Genomic DNA, 14,474 nt, shown 5'->3' with positions numbered 1-14,474 from the left:
AGTGACTGCATCTCATTCCACTGATTGGAGCTTGACTTCACAATCAGATGTTATTGGCTAATCAGAGCAAAGAGGTGTGTGAGGAGGTTCAAAAAACATGGGCTCTTGTTGTCTTGGTAGAAAAAAATGCATTTCTTGCAGATTGCATGCTGCTGACAGAGTTCTACTGTCCATGGACATGTCTCATATGACTTGGCTCCCTACAACTTCCAAAAGCAAAAGCTGTTCAGAAAAAACTTTCGTGAATATGAGAACTTGATTGGATGTACACTGACTTCTTGGCCTTAGTTTCCCAATGTCCCCTCTCCCATGATGCTCCGTTCCTGTTGTGAACATCTCCTTACTCCCTCCCTAAGTAATGACACCTGAACAGTCCTTCTATCTGGATAAGAGTCCCATCTCTTCTCTTTTCTGGGTGGGTGATGCAGAAATTTCTGAGCTTTAGTTTATGCTTCTTCAACATGGCACCAGCAGTAGAAACAGCCTCGTTGGGTTGGAGGCAGATTGTAAGTCACATTTATCAGTGTACACAAGTGTGGTCCATATATGTTCACAATCCTCACTCAAATCTAGCAGGCTTAGTTAGTGTCTTTTCAGGTCAGTTAGAAGGCTCCCTGAGTAGAGAGAGGCACTTGCTGCCAAACCTAACCATCAAAGTTCAAGTACTGGGATTCATCAATAAATATAACAAAGAAGCAAAGAGGAGGGGGAGGACAGGAGAAGAAGATAAAAAAGCTGCATCCATAGCCATCACTGCCATCTCCAGCGATTTGGCATGGGGCATAAATGGGTTCATGTGCATCTTCAGGATGCTGAGGATTCTGAGCTTGGGTGCCTAGCTTCAGTTTTGGGTGAACCCCTAGAGCTGCTTTTTGGGCTGACCGTAAATGTGCATCATCTATAATGCTTAGACAAGAGGGATCGTTGTCTTTCTGCTTTCTTTATGAAGTCTCTTTTCCCCATCCCCTTTTCCCCCAATGAACAGATGTTATTTTGCTTCTTAGCTTAACTGGAATAAATGTAGGGAACATAAAGCCTGTAAGTAATGAAAAACTGCAGACGATAAAGTTTAAACCTGAGTTTGCTTTTCTTTCCATGCTTAATTCAAGTTTCTTCTCACTGTGAGATGAAATTTGCTACAAAAAGATTCACTGGGACAAAAAGAATAGGAAAGGTGGCCAGGAAATAATAATAAACCGATTTTCTATTCTAATGTGCTGACAAAATGTTTTGTGTGCGTCCACATGGGGTGCTTAATGTAAGTAGTGTTTTCTTGTATGTCATCAGCTTACATAGTTCTACTTACTCTTCACCTCTCTGGCATCACAGGCTCACTGTGTGTTTCTTCTTCTTTTTGAAGTTGTGGAGAAACATGCCTGAGCAAACAGTAGTCTTTGTATCACAGTTCAGCCTCCATGTGTCTAAAGAGGTCCCTGTCAAATTGCCAACCATCCACCTAGGGTTGCAGGGCTGTCACCCAAAGAGGAGGAGCTTGCTTTCCAGAGAAAGAGCCCCGCATCAAAGGAATGAAAGATAGAAAGATAGGGTTCATGCTGGAACATAGCTTTAGGTTTCCCCTTACAGGGTCTCAACATTGAGATAGCATCGTGGAGTTTTTATGCTGACAGAAGAGATAAAGTTATAAATCAGCTTTTTTCTTTCGTTCTTTTTCTACAGACACAGGACTTCTCTGTGTTCCCCTACTATCATTGAACTCTCTATGTAGGCCAGGCTGGCCCTGAACTCAGAGATCTGCATGTTTCTGCCACCCAAATATTAAAGGCATGCACTACCAAGCCCATCTAAATCAAGCATTTTAAAAATACCTTGGTGGAAACATTAGGATGGAGGTTCCAGGAAGATGTCAGAATCTCAACTGTGGGTCTCAGATTGTATCTGAAGGCATTCTTAGCCTCTCCATTTTGCCACGCCCTTGCTGCCTGTATCCAAGAATGTTCAGAGGGTGTCAGGATTGATGACACAGAGACCAGTCCCACCGGTGGTTCAAAGAAAACTTTAAACAGGCTCCAAGAAGGCTCAAGAAAGCTTCCCAAGAAAGGCTTCCCTCAAGAAAAGCTTCAGCCCCCTTTCTTACCCCTGTCTGGTTATATACCCTGACACCAGAGGTGGCAGTGGGGTGGGGGTGGGGGTCAGGAAGAGGCTGTTAGTCACTGGAAAAGGTCGAGGTCAGGGTTCCTGTGGGTGAGCCCTTATCAGGAACTTATTGCTCCGGGCACTGTATTGTTTTTAGTAAACATGTTTTTAGTAAACATTGTGTTATATCTGCCTGCTCCTAGGCTGTTGGGGAGTGGGCCTCTGGCAAAGGTCTGTTGTTCCCACACATTTGGTGGAGAACAAAGTTTTGTTAACTGAATACATTCTAGAGGGTTGTAGTTATTTATCAGGATGTTAGATCTAGCAAATAGATGGGGAAGGAGTGGACCTTTAAGGGGCTAATGGTACAGCAATTAAATGAAGTATAAAATTTCATTGAGATATTGTCGGTAGTTTTAGAAGCAGCTTCTTTCCAGGATGCTCATTCATTAGCTGTAGATCTGAAACCATGTCTGTTAGCCTTTCTCCACCCCGCCCTCCCCTTCTTCTTCCAAGTCTTTTTTGTTAGGGTCTCACTATGTAGCCCACACTGTCCTCCTCCCCCTCCTCCTGCTGTTTAGGGTTACAGGTGTGCCCCACCTTCTCTCTCTCTCTCTCTCTCTGTCTCTCTCTCTCTCTCTCTCTCTCTCTCTGTCTCTCTCTCTCTCTCTCTCTCTCTCTCTCTCTCTCTGGTTTTTGTAAATCCGTTTTGATGGAAAGTATTCTTATTTGCATATGGTCCCTGTTAACTTTCATAGCACCAAGGTAGAATGGATATTTGTAGAGCCTATGTGCTCTCAAGGCTGAGACAAAGTACTTAAATTTCATCCTATATAGAAAAATGTGGCCTATCCTTATTTGGGCCATTGCTTTAATGCTCTTTTTGGTAAAGAAATGTGAAGTGACTATATAAAGACTTGGCATATTCAATGTTCCAGTTTATGTGTATGGGTTTTTTTTTTAATGTATTAGGGTTTTCTTTTGTTTTTTGGTTAAATACACATGATAATGACAGTCATTCATTATTCCTCAATAGGCCATTCTCTAAATTAACTTTCTATATAGAGCAGTTTGTCAAGATTAGGAGAAAGTAATTAAAAGGGAAAACCTGTTCTCATCTCAACATTCTTTGTCACATTACTCATATTTAATTTTTTCTGTATCTTAGTAGAAATTGTTATGACTTTTGAGTATCAAGTAATTCCATTTGCAGAGAATTTCAAAAATAATTTGTACTTAAGATTGGCTTTGTAGCATTAGGTAGGGCATCCAAATGTCTGATACATGATTAATCTCTATACCAATTTTGAACCATTTGAAGAGTTATGGTGTGATACCCATCTGAAATCTCAGCACATAGGAAGTAGAGGCCAGCAGAACTACTGAACTAGACTGCTCCATGGGTAGAAAAAAAAAAAAACTATACTTGGGACCAAACTGCCAAAGCTATAGGGGGAAAGGGGTAGAGAGAACAACAAAAACAGTAGAAGACTCAAGGTTGTTTGTGAAGACAGGGTGGGGTCTTTGAGTTGATACAGGCCAATCAGACTAAGTTAGACGTCTTTGTCCTACTAGTTGACCTTTGTGGGAAGATTAAGGATGGTTTTGGTAAACAGACACAGCCTTGAGACTTGTTTATCCTGTGAGATTACTTCTGTTTACCAGGCCAAAGTCCTTCCTGTTAGGACAGTATCTGTCACCACTGCCGTGGGGTTGGGGATAAGAATTGGGGCCTTTGCACCTAACATCAGGAAAATGTTAGGACTGGTTTGAGGACTAGTTATATAACTTCAAAAACCTAGTAAATAAAAGATCTTTTGGGATGTGGGGAAGCTAATACTGTTGGTCGTTTGGAGAGAATTTGTTTCAAGAGCCTTAAACATTGCCATGCTTATTGTTCCAATATCACTACATCAAGGATCATGAATAAGTAATAAATACAGATAGATTATGCTGTCCCTTTGTTTTTTTATTTAAATTTAAATTAGAAACAAAGTTGCTTCACATGTCAATTCCAGGTCCCTTTCCCTTTCCCTCCCCTCCTCCCATGCCCTCCCGCCAACCCCTCCAATAGCCCCTCATTTCCCCAGGGAGGGTGAGGCCCTCCATGGGGGTGTCCACAGTCTGTCATTTCATCCAGGGCAGGGCCCAGACCCTCCCCCAATAGTCCAGGGTGAGAGTGCATCTCTCATTGTTGGATGGGAGCCCAAAGTCCATTTGTATACCTGAGATAAATACTGATCTACCACCCAAGGCTCAATAGATTACCTAGGCCTCCTCACTGACACCCACATTCAGGGGGTCTTGATCAGTCCCATGCTGGATTCCCAGGCATTAGTCTGGGATTCAAGAGCTACCCCTTGTCAGGTCAGCTGTTTCTGGGGGTTAAACCAGCCCAGTCTTAACCCCTTTGGTCATCAACCCCTTTGATACACAATCTCATGTAGGCTGGTTTCAAACTCTTTATACAGCCAAGGATGAACTTGAATACCTGGTGCTACCTCCACCTCCCAAATGCCAAAATTATAGGCCTGTGGCATAGCACTCAACTACAAATATATAGATTGTGGTGAATTGATAAAATATATGACATTATAAAGCACAATTATATTTTGCAGATGCCTACAAAATGTTATGAAATATGGGCATAAATCACCATGCATGGTTATGATCTGACAAGTTAGGTCATAGTTCAGAGGGATCAACTGAATTCTGTGTGTCGGGAGACCCAGTGATTGCCAGTTTAAAAAGAAAAACATTGTTGCTTTTCTGTTGCTGTCATAAAATACCGGGACCAATTAGCAACTTAGAGGAGAACAGCATTTGTTGTGACTTAAACAGAGTCCATCATGATGTGGAATCAGGAGCTGAGACTTGCCTGGCAAGCATAGAGATCACATTTCATCTGCTCACAGGAAGCAGAGAGAGAAGGGGAAGCAGGGCCAGGCTGTAAACCCTCAAAGCCCGCCCCCCAGTGGCATGCTTATTTAACAAGGCTGGGCTTCCTAAAGCTTCATAACCTTCCAGAACTGCCACTGACCAGGGATTGAGTGTTCAATTCATGAGCTTATGGGAGGCATTTTTCACTCAACCTGCTGCAGCATTAAATCACACCTTTCTATCCTCTCTGCCCTTTCCTTTTTTTAGCAAGTGTGGATATACTGACTTCTCCCTGTCACCTACAACTACACAGCCCACTGCGCCTGAAAATTTATATATACCATGTCTTTCTCTGCTATGGCTGGAGTGTCTTGGCACATTATTCTTGCCCCTCAAGTAAAATATGTGTCATGACCTATGAAGCCCTTTTCACTCTCTACCCATGCTCCTCCTTGAGGACGCTCTGTGCTCTTCTTCCCGCAGGCCTACTCTTTGCTGCTTCTGAATCTCTACATGTGCTGTTGCCCCTACTTGGAATGCTTTCCTCCATGCTTTGCAGGAGGGACTACCTTCCTTTATCTCATTAGTTGCCCTCTTAACAGTTGCTGTATCCATGGGCTATCCCTGCCTTATATGTTAGTGCCACTTCCTGCTTAGGGGCAGCATATCCTCAGGGTTCATAGCATTTTTGTCTGTAGGCATTTAATAAATTTCTACTGAATGTGTTGATGCATTTTGCTCATGTGTATAGGCATGATATAAGAGTATTTGTTGTAATCCAAGGATACATATGTCTGTACAGCTATTATGGTTTGAGTATATATGTATCCATACACAGGGCAAAAATAAATGAAATTAATAAAAGTGTGCAAAAGAGGCTACAGTAGTTTTACTTTGTTTATATCTTTATATTTTCAAACATTTCTATATTTATATTTATATTTTCAAATATTGACGGGGTGGAGAGATGTCTCAACCATCTATCAGTCAGGAGCACTGGCTGCTCTTCCAGAGGACCCAGGTTTGAATCCTAGTACCCATGAGACCAGTTCCAGAGGTCCAACATTCTTTCCTGGCTTCCATAAATATGTGATCCACAGACATACATACTGACAGACAAAACACCCTCACACATAAAATGTAAATTTTTTTGGTGACAGGATGTCACTATGCCGCTCAGGTAGTTTTTGAACTTGTTATACTTCAGCTTCAACCTTTAAGTGTTGAGACTACAGGTATGTGCCTCTTGTGACTGGCTTGTTGATAATTTATATAAGGTTGATAATTTATGTAGCTTAGTTATTATGGTAAAACATATATAAGACTTCATTTTAGCCATCTTCAAGGAGAGTATTTTTGCATCAAATTCAATCACATTACTGTTCATCTATCACTACCCTCCACTTCCAGAACTTTTTGAACATCTCCAACTGAGACTCTTTCTTACTTAACACTAACTCCTAAATAATTATATTTCTTTTACAAATGAGAGAAATGTTGGGAAAAAAATGTTAGAAAGAAACATGAATAACAAACACCATGTTGATATTCTCTGACACAAATGACATAGTTGACGGTCATAGTGGCTTGGCCAGTGTTAATAACAATCCTGTCCTCTTTCTTACAAACTATATTTTATTGCATGATTTATAGTTGCCTAAAACATATAGGAAAATAGCATGAGTATCTATTCTGTCCACGAAATATGTCCTCAAACACACCATTGGAGCCCCTCACATCATGCACTTGCTTGCAGACGAGGCTTCCGCTCCATGGAAATCAGTTTCTTGACTTCATGTCATCCCACTAACATTTATAGCTACATGGTTTGTATTGAAAAATGCCTTGCTTTTTATGTGAAGGAAAATGAATTTTGGTGTGTTGAAAACGGAACCTTATACAATATTTTTTCTGTTTTTTTTTAAAGATTTATTTATTTATTATTATGTATACAGTGTTCTGTCTGCATACGTGCTTGCAGGCCAGAAGAGGGCACAAGATCTCATTATAGATGGTTGTGAGCCACCATGTGGTTGCTGAGAATTGAACTCAGGTTCTCTGGAAGAACAGTCAATGCCCTTAACCTCCAAGCCATCTCTCCATCCCCACCTTATACAATATTAAGATGCTATATTAATAATCATTAAACTTCATAAAATTCAATGGAAAAATACAAAGATATATTTGGAAAGTTAAAAGATACAGAATTCCTATATATTGATAAAATATACAGATATAAAGTAATAGCAATTCAAGTAGAGTCTAAACTCTATTGTTGTCTTTTAAAATTTAGAACTTCTTGCAGTGATCTCTGACCGTGTGTGTGTGTGTGTGTGTGTGTGTGTGTGTGTGTGTTCGTTCGGGTGGACATTACACCTGTTCACATGGATGTCTGTGTGTGGAGATGAGAAGCTGACTTTAAGTAACTTCTTTAGTTGGTTTCCAGAGGGTTTGTGTGTATAAGTTTTTTGAGACATGGTTTCTCTGTAGCTTTGGAGGCTGTCTTGGAATTCACTCTGTAAATCAGGCTGGCCTCAATCTTACAGAAATCCACCTGCCTCTGCCTCCTGAGCGCTGAGGTTATAGTCATACACTACCACACCAGCCTTCCCTTCTCATTTCTTTGAGACAGGGTCTCTCATCAAACCACTTTGACTATTCTGGCTGCCCAGTAAGATCCAGGAATCCACTGATCTCTGTCTGCCCTGCACTTTGATTGCAGGTTTATTCTGCCACAGGCAGCTTTTTATGTGGGTGCTGGGGATTTGAACCCAGGTCATGTTTGCAGAGCAAACACTTTACTCACTGAGCATCTCCCCAGCCCTAGTCTGAACTTTTTTCTTGGGTAAAGCTCTACATACTTCTGCCTTCTGTTCTTTCTTCCATTTACAAAACAAATCTTAAATTTGAATGAAAGTAAAGAAGCTGCGACATACTTACAGTTTATTATTTATCTACTGTACAATTTATTATTTCATTGGCTCAATGCCCTTGACAATTAGGAAAAGATTTACTGACATGTCCTGAATAATTAGCAATTAATTTGAGATTAGATGCCCAAAGTACAGTATTCTTAATGGAATGTGAAGGTGGAAGCTTTTCTCATCCAAATGTCAGGGAATGCAGAGTAAATGTTAACTGGCTGCATAGTTAACCCTGCCCTTTGCACATTCACAGAAGAGAGGAGTTTCGGTCTGATGGCCGTAAACTATAACTGGCTTGTGTAGTTGGAGCCTAAGATCAAAGATAATTCATCAGAGTCTTGCTAATGTCATCCCATCTGAAAACCTGATTTATCTTGATGGTGCCTATCGATATATGCATCTGGGTTACATATAGGGAAAGAACTAATGTATCCCATGTGTTCTCTGGAATTTGTTTTGGACCCTAAAGGTATATTTAGATATCACAGACCTCTTTGCTACTCATAGCTCAAACTCAAATAGTGTTCAGTGCCTCTTAAATTTTTATTTTTGCATGCATGTGTGCGTGTACATGAGAGTACAATGCCATGGAAAACGTGTTAGGGGACAGCAGTTAGTTCTCTCCTACCACGTGGGTTCTAGGGACTGAACTCAGACTTGGCAGCAAACACCTTTGTCCACTGAACTACCTCACTGCCCTGTCAATGTCTTTGTCATGTCAGTATTTTCATAAGACTTTTTCATGTCAAGAACCACCTAGACTGTAGGCAATGGCAAACATTATTCTTCCAGTGTCATTCAAGAGTGTCTTACACCTGGCCTAGAGTTTAGCAAGTGTAACTATCACATCCACCAGTGATTTACCAGTAAGCATTCTGTCCTGAACCTCAGCCCCAGTTTACCTAAGACCCCACTAAAGACTTTCACCAATTTCTAGAAGCTCTGGAAATCCAAACTCTACTGCCTTGTGCTTTGTCTCCTGTTATCTCTAACCCATTTGAATAACATTCATATTTATGTGGTTTTTTTCAGAAGGAATGATAATTCATGTTTGCACTAGTTTTTATTCTTCTCCCCCTCACCTCAGACATCGTCCACTTGACACCGCAGTGATTACAACTTTTGTCTTTCGTTAAGTGCTTCCACTCTGCCCTGCACTGTGCTGGCGTGTCATCTCCTCTGCTGTTTACAGCGGCCACGTGATGCAGCTGCTATTATATCATTGTTCTATTTTTACGAGCCAGAGAAGACAGGCTCAGGAGCCATGAATAATGGAGCTGGATGCATACCTGGACTTTTGTTTGTTCGCTGCCAACATTTGACCTATTATTTTTGTATGACCCCCTCATGAAATTGGGAACAAAGCATCTAGCACAGTGCGTAGCATATGGTATCCACTCAGCCACAGCCTCTGCCCCCGAGTGCTGGGATTCAAGTCTGCACCACCACCGTCCAGCTGGAAAGACAACCTTATTCTTGTTAATTTTTAAAAGCCATCTCTGTAGCATCTTTATCCATCTCTTTTACAATTCTTTAAAATTTTCCCTCCTATGACATGCTTTTGCAACATTGAAAACTTTTGTTGTATTAAGTATATAAGATTTCAGGGAAATGACGACACGATTAACTGTGTCTCAAACAACATTAAAGAAGCAATGTGTGTCTCACGTTTGAAAGGTTGTGGAGGATATTGAGATGTACATGTCAATATTTATGTATCCGTAAAATGAAGACTGGGATCTCTCCTTTTTCTGCTTGAGTCTTTTACTCTAAAAGAAATGGCTCTTTTTTTTTTTAATGACTATGTGTTCTCTCTTTTTTATTTTGTAGTTTATATATTTTATTGTTTCTGTTTGATTCTGGGGATTGAATCTAGTCTCAAACTGCCTGAACTGTGCCTCTGTCCATTTCCTATTTAGAATCCCCCCCCACACACACACACAGAAAGAGTCGTAAAGACAGACACCATCATCTTGCTCATGCACGGAATACAAAAGCTGATTTAGTACTAATTCCAAGTAGAGTGCTAGAGAATGGTGTTTGCCAGTGGAAGTGCAAGGGGAGAGGTTTTTTAAAAGATAGAAGGAAGGATTTTGAAAGTTTTCACTGTATGCAAGCGATAGCTACCTTAACCATTGTGCAGTGTATACCTATGTTCAAACATTACATGACACACCCCTATATACTTAAGATATAAATTTTTTTCTGCCTTTACATACCAGTTAAATAAAGTTTAAAAATGCAAACAGGGGGGGGGGAAATGCCGGGCATTGGTGGTGTACAACCTTAATCCCAGCACTCGGGAGGCAGAGGCAGGCGAATATCTGTGAGTTCGAGACCAACCTGGGCTACAAAAGCTAGGTCCAGGACAGCCTCCAAAGTCACAGAGAAACTCTGTCTTGAAAAACAAAAAAACAACAACAACAAAATGCAAACAGGGTTCAGACCTTGAAGGCTATTTTCCAAGCTTCCTCCCTGCAACTGGTATGTGGAGGTGTATCTCATATACACTTAGCAGTTACTATTCGGGTGGAACTGAATCAGTTCCTTTTTGTTGTTTCTACGTTGCTTCTTTGCTTGCTTTTATTTTTATTTTTTTGTTTTTGCTATAATAAATTATACTGGAGTTCTGAACAGGCTTGCAAGTGTAACTGGTGAAGAGGTGAAGACTGCTTTATAATTTGACAGTTACTGCTGGCCTATCCTCTTGGCAGTTTCAGTGGTTTGTTCTCCCTGTGGGAGTGTCTGTGACTGTCACTGGCACCCATTTCAATGTAAAGACTGGAGGAAATTCCCCTTTGTTTAGCTTTCTAGTATTGCATGTGATGAGGCCCACACCTTGGTTGCTTCCTTGCTGTTTTCTCTTTGTTGCATTCTTCAGGCTTTTCCCCTGCAGAGGGAAAGGAAGCACTTCCTCCCAGTGGCTGAGGGTCTGTGGGCTGGGTTTGCTGGATGCTGCTTTCTCACACCCAGCTCTGACAGAAAGCCCTCTCTTGTTGATGTGCTCTGTCTGTTTTATGTATTTCCTGCAGGAGGAAGGCTCAACAAGGACCTGCGACACTTCCTCAACCAGCGGTTCCAGAAGGGGTCTCCGGATCATGAGCTCCAGCAGACCATAAGGGACAACCTCTACCGCCATGCCGTGCCTTGTAAGTAGCCAGCTTTAGTGTCTCACTGCTGGTGTGTGAGTGTGTGTGCTCGCATGTGTGTGAAGAGAGGAGAAAGAAGCTCAGCCGATGGTTCGGGCATGTCCACCTAATGATGCCCTAACTAAAGCAAATGATGGTTGACAGTGGAACAGACAGCATGATGTCATGGTGTAGCTGTGTGACTGGATTTCCATTTGTTTCTGCTGCTTACTAGTTTTAAATGCTGGACAAATTCTCTACCTTTTGTGGGCTCACCGTCTGATCTGTGTAAACATGTCAGTCATGCCAGCTTCATGAAACTACTGTGAAGTATAAATGGGCTGAAGTCAGTAGGCAGTTTGTAAAGCCTTGGCACGGTGAAGCCTCTAGAGATGGAGCCATTGTTATGTTTAATGGAGTGAGTCAGGCAGAGACCCTCAGACTGACCTGGCTAGAGGCCACTGTGTCTTTAATGGCCCTCAGTGGAGGGAATACCACAGTACATGCTCCTTCCCTCCGCCTTCCTTCCATACAACAAAGTTCCCAAGTCTGGATTGTAGGAAGAACAGATTTTGACAGATTAAAAACTGCAAATTCTAAAAACCATTCAAGGCAATCAGATTTGAACAAGCAAGATACAGAACGTCAGGCCTCTGAAAGGAAGACCTTTGGGCTTAAGGACAAGCAGGCAGTGTGTTGATCTATGAGTGGATAAATGGACAATTGCCTTCGAGTGGGACATGAACACACCGTGTCCATGAACAGGCTGACCTTACCTCTGCCTCTTGGGAAGACATGGCATTTATTTGATTTCATTTACACCTCAAGGAAAGAGTCATCTTGTTCTTATTACTGGGAATTTTACTTTCTGGTTTCTGTCATTTAGTTCTTTGATGTTTGAATGAGTTTTTAAGACACTGCCTCCTAGAGAAGAATGCTATCCACAAAAAGCATACTATCCGCAAAGTCCTCCTTTTACTGTGGTCTGTTGTCTAGAAATATAATACTTTGTAAGTAATATGCTAGACTGCCAGTCTTTGCTGGTACTCCTATAAAGCCACAAGTGTAACTAACCAAAGGCTTTGCATAGATTTGAGAACCTTAGGAAATAAGTTTCTAGAATAATCTGCTGCCCTCCATTTTACTTGGTAGTAAGTTGAGGCTCTGCGGAGAAGAGGAATACTGTAATAAGCTTGGGACAGCATTCCGTAGTCCCCTCTTTACTCTCTGGCAGCTGCATTTGACATAGAAAAGGTGACATGTTAACGTGACTTAGTTGCCCTCACTCATTTCAGCTTTTCCATATTGGATTGAAAACTTTAATCCCAATAATATACCTGAATGGTTTCATATATATTTAGATTAATTGCAGTTCCTAATTCTAATCTTGCAACTGGGGTAGGGATTTTAATCCCGTCTCTATTGATCTTGTAACACAGTTTGGAGTGAGAATGTGACTCTGGGTAACAGAACTGAGGCTGTATGACCCAGCATGGTTCACCTCTGTCACACTGGGGCCCGTGCTATATATACCAAGCCTCTGAAAGCAAAGCAAAGGAGGAAACAGAGTCACGGGGACTTCAAGCAGATGCTCATCTTGTTGAGTCTTGAACCTTCTAGGGCCATTTCTTAGCTGTCCCATGAGTGTCTGTAAGTTATAGTTGCAAGTTGAATGCAACTTGGCAGAATTCAGTAATTGCAGACTCATGATTGTTCTCCAAGTAATTTTTCCCCCTACTTAGATTCCACTTTAAGAAATGGGGATGAAGCAAATGATCACACCATTGCTTGATGCATCTGTGGTGTTACCATGGTTACATTTTTGGCACGCTTTCCCATTTCCGCCCCACTGATCTCTTGGACCTGACTGTGAGCTAAATGGCTTGATTTTAAGTGTGTCACTGTTTAGGAAGTAGGTCCAAAATGACCTCAGTTTTTTTTTAAAACAATGGAAAAATAATGTTTGCCTTTGCTTGAAAAAAACCACTTGGTATTGATGTCCTAATTGTACAAAACTAGTAGATCAGGAATTTGGAAATTGAAATTGACATTTGGCCTGAAAAAGAAAATATATCAGAATTCAGTGCACCTATCCGATTATAAAATGGCAGAAAAAGAGGGCTATTTCTATGCCTGTTGTGCTCTGTATGTATGTATATGTACATATATGTACATGTATATGTTATGCATGTGTGTATACCCACATGCACATGTGGGTAGAGTCCAGATGTCAATTTTTGATGCCATTCCTCCGGTGCTGAAACCTTGGTTCTGTCACTGGGACTTGAGGCTTACGATTGAAACTTGGCTGGCTGCCTAGAGTCACAGGAGTTCACATGTCTCCACCTACTCTAGACTAGAATTACAAGCCTGTGTCACCACATCTAGCTTCCTAAACTGTGAGTACAGGCCCTCATGGTTGTCTAGCAACCACTTTGCCTACTGAGCTACCTCCCCTGCCCATGATGTGGTTGTTAGCTAGGGTGATATAGGATTCTGTGGCAGGCTTGGAGTAGTCTGTCCTCATGTGTGTTTATTTTGACCCTTTGGCCCTATGCCTGGCAAAGCAGGGATCTTTCTTTACCAGTGCCCTGTGTGAATGGCTGTCTAAGTCCTTGATTGGGAGAATCAATCCTCCTTGTGTTATAATAGGAACAAAAGTTCCTGGGATCTGTTGCTTTCCAGAACCTCCATTGGCTGATACTCCCTGACCTCAGTGTGTAGAAGGGTGACCTCATGAGCACGTGTCTGCCAGTGCGGGTTGATTATCTGTTCTCCACCTTGCAGAAGATATATTGACCACTGGAAATGAAGAGCTAAAGCTCCCCTAGTCCCTAGTCATCTTGACATCCTCAGCATGTGTATTGTGATGGATGTCGCAGCTTAGAACTCAGTCCTATGCATGGCAATAGTCTGTTTTACTGGTAAGCAGAGAACAACTACATTTCCACACAGTCACTCTTGCTAATACTATGCTGCTCACTTCTCACCCACCACTGTGGTTATTATTTTTTAATTTCCAGCAGTTTCGTTGAGGTATAATTCACATACCATCCGCGTCACCCATTTAAAGCCTTCATATACAGGGCTATTTTTGTTGCAGCTATTCTCCCTTTTATTTTTCTCTTTATTCAAGAACTTGGTTCTTACAGTAGAAGGAAAAAGTTGTCGTGGTAGAACTTAATTATATTTACCACTGAAAATCACTCCACCTCCCTAGGAAGAAAAAGAGTACAGAAAAGAGAGCTAAGTGTAGAAGGAGTCAGAAGTCTGCTTGTGAGTACACAGGTTGCTCTGCCAACTCTGTGGCCTCCTGCAGCTCATAGAACCCCTTTGATGCTCTTGAAATGGAAGGTAGAGGTCTAAGCTCAACTAGTGTCTCTCAGGTAGGGGAGGCTTATGAGGTTCTTGTAGGCCTGACCATTCTCCTGACTCTGTATAATGCTCC

The 14,474-nt window shown here is 41.6% G+C and overlaps 1 protein-coding gene across 18 annotated transcripts in view; it reads left to right on the top strand.

Annotated features, from left to right (window-relative positions):
• Positions 1 to 14,474, top strand: part of Magi1 (membrane associated guanylate kinase, WW and PDZ domain containing 1) — a 612,472-nt gene that overhangs the window by 345,915 nt on the left and 252,083 nt on the right. For all 18 annotated transcript variants that reach the window (XM_040737556.1, XM_040737555.1, XM_040737552.1 and 15 more), the window contains exon 2: positions 10,931 to 11,047. In XM_040737556.1, coding sequence (XP_040593490.1) covers positions 10,931 to 11,047 — 117 coding nt within the window. The remainder of the gene's footprint in view (positions 1 to 10,930; positions 11,048 to 14,474) is intronic.

This window comes from Mesocricetus auratus, unplaced genomic scaffold (genome assembly GCF_017639785.1).
Source record: "Mesocricetus auratus isolate SY011 unplaced genomic scaffold, BCM_Maur_2.0 Super-Scaffold_100676, whole genome shotgun sequence".
NCBI lineage: Eukaryota > Metazoa > Chordata > Mammalia > Rodentia > Cricetidae > Mesocricetus > Mesocricetus auratus.
The sequence above is the reverse complement of the archived record's forward strand: the minus strand, read 5'-3'. Positions and strand labels throughout refer to the sequence as shown.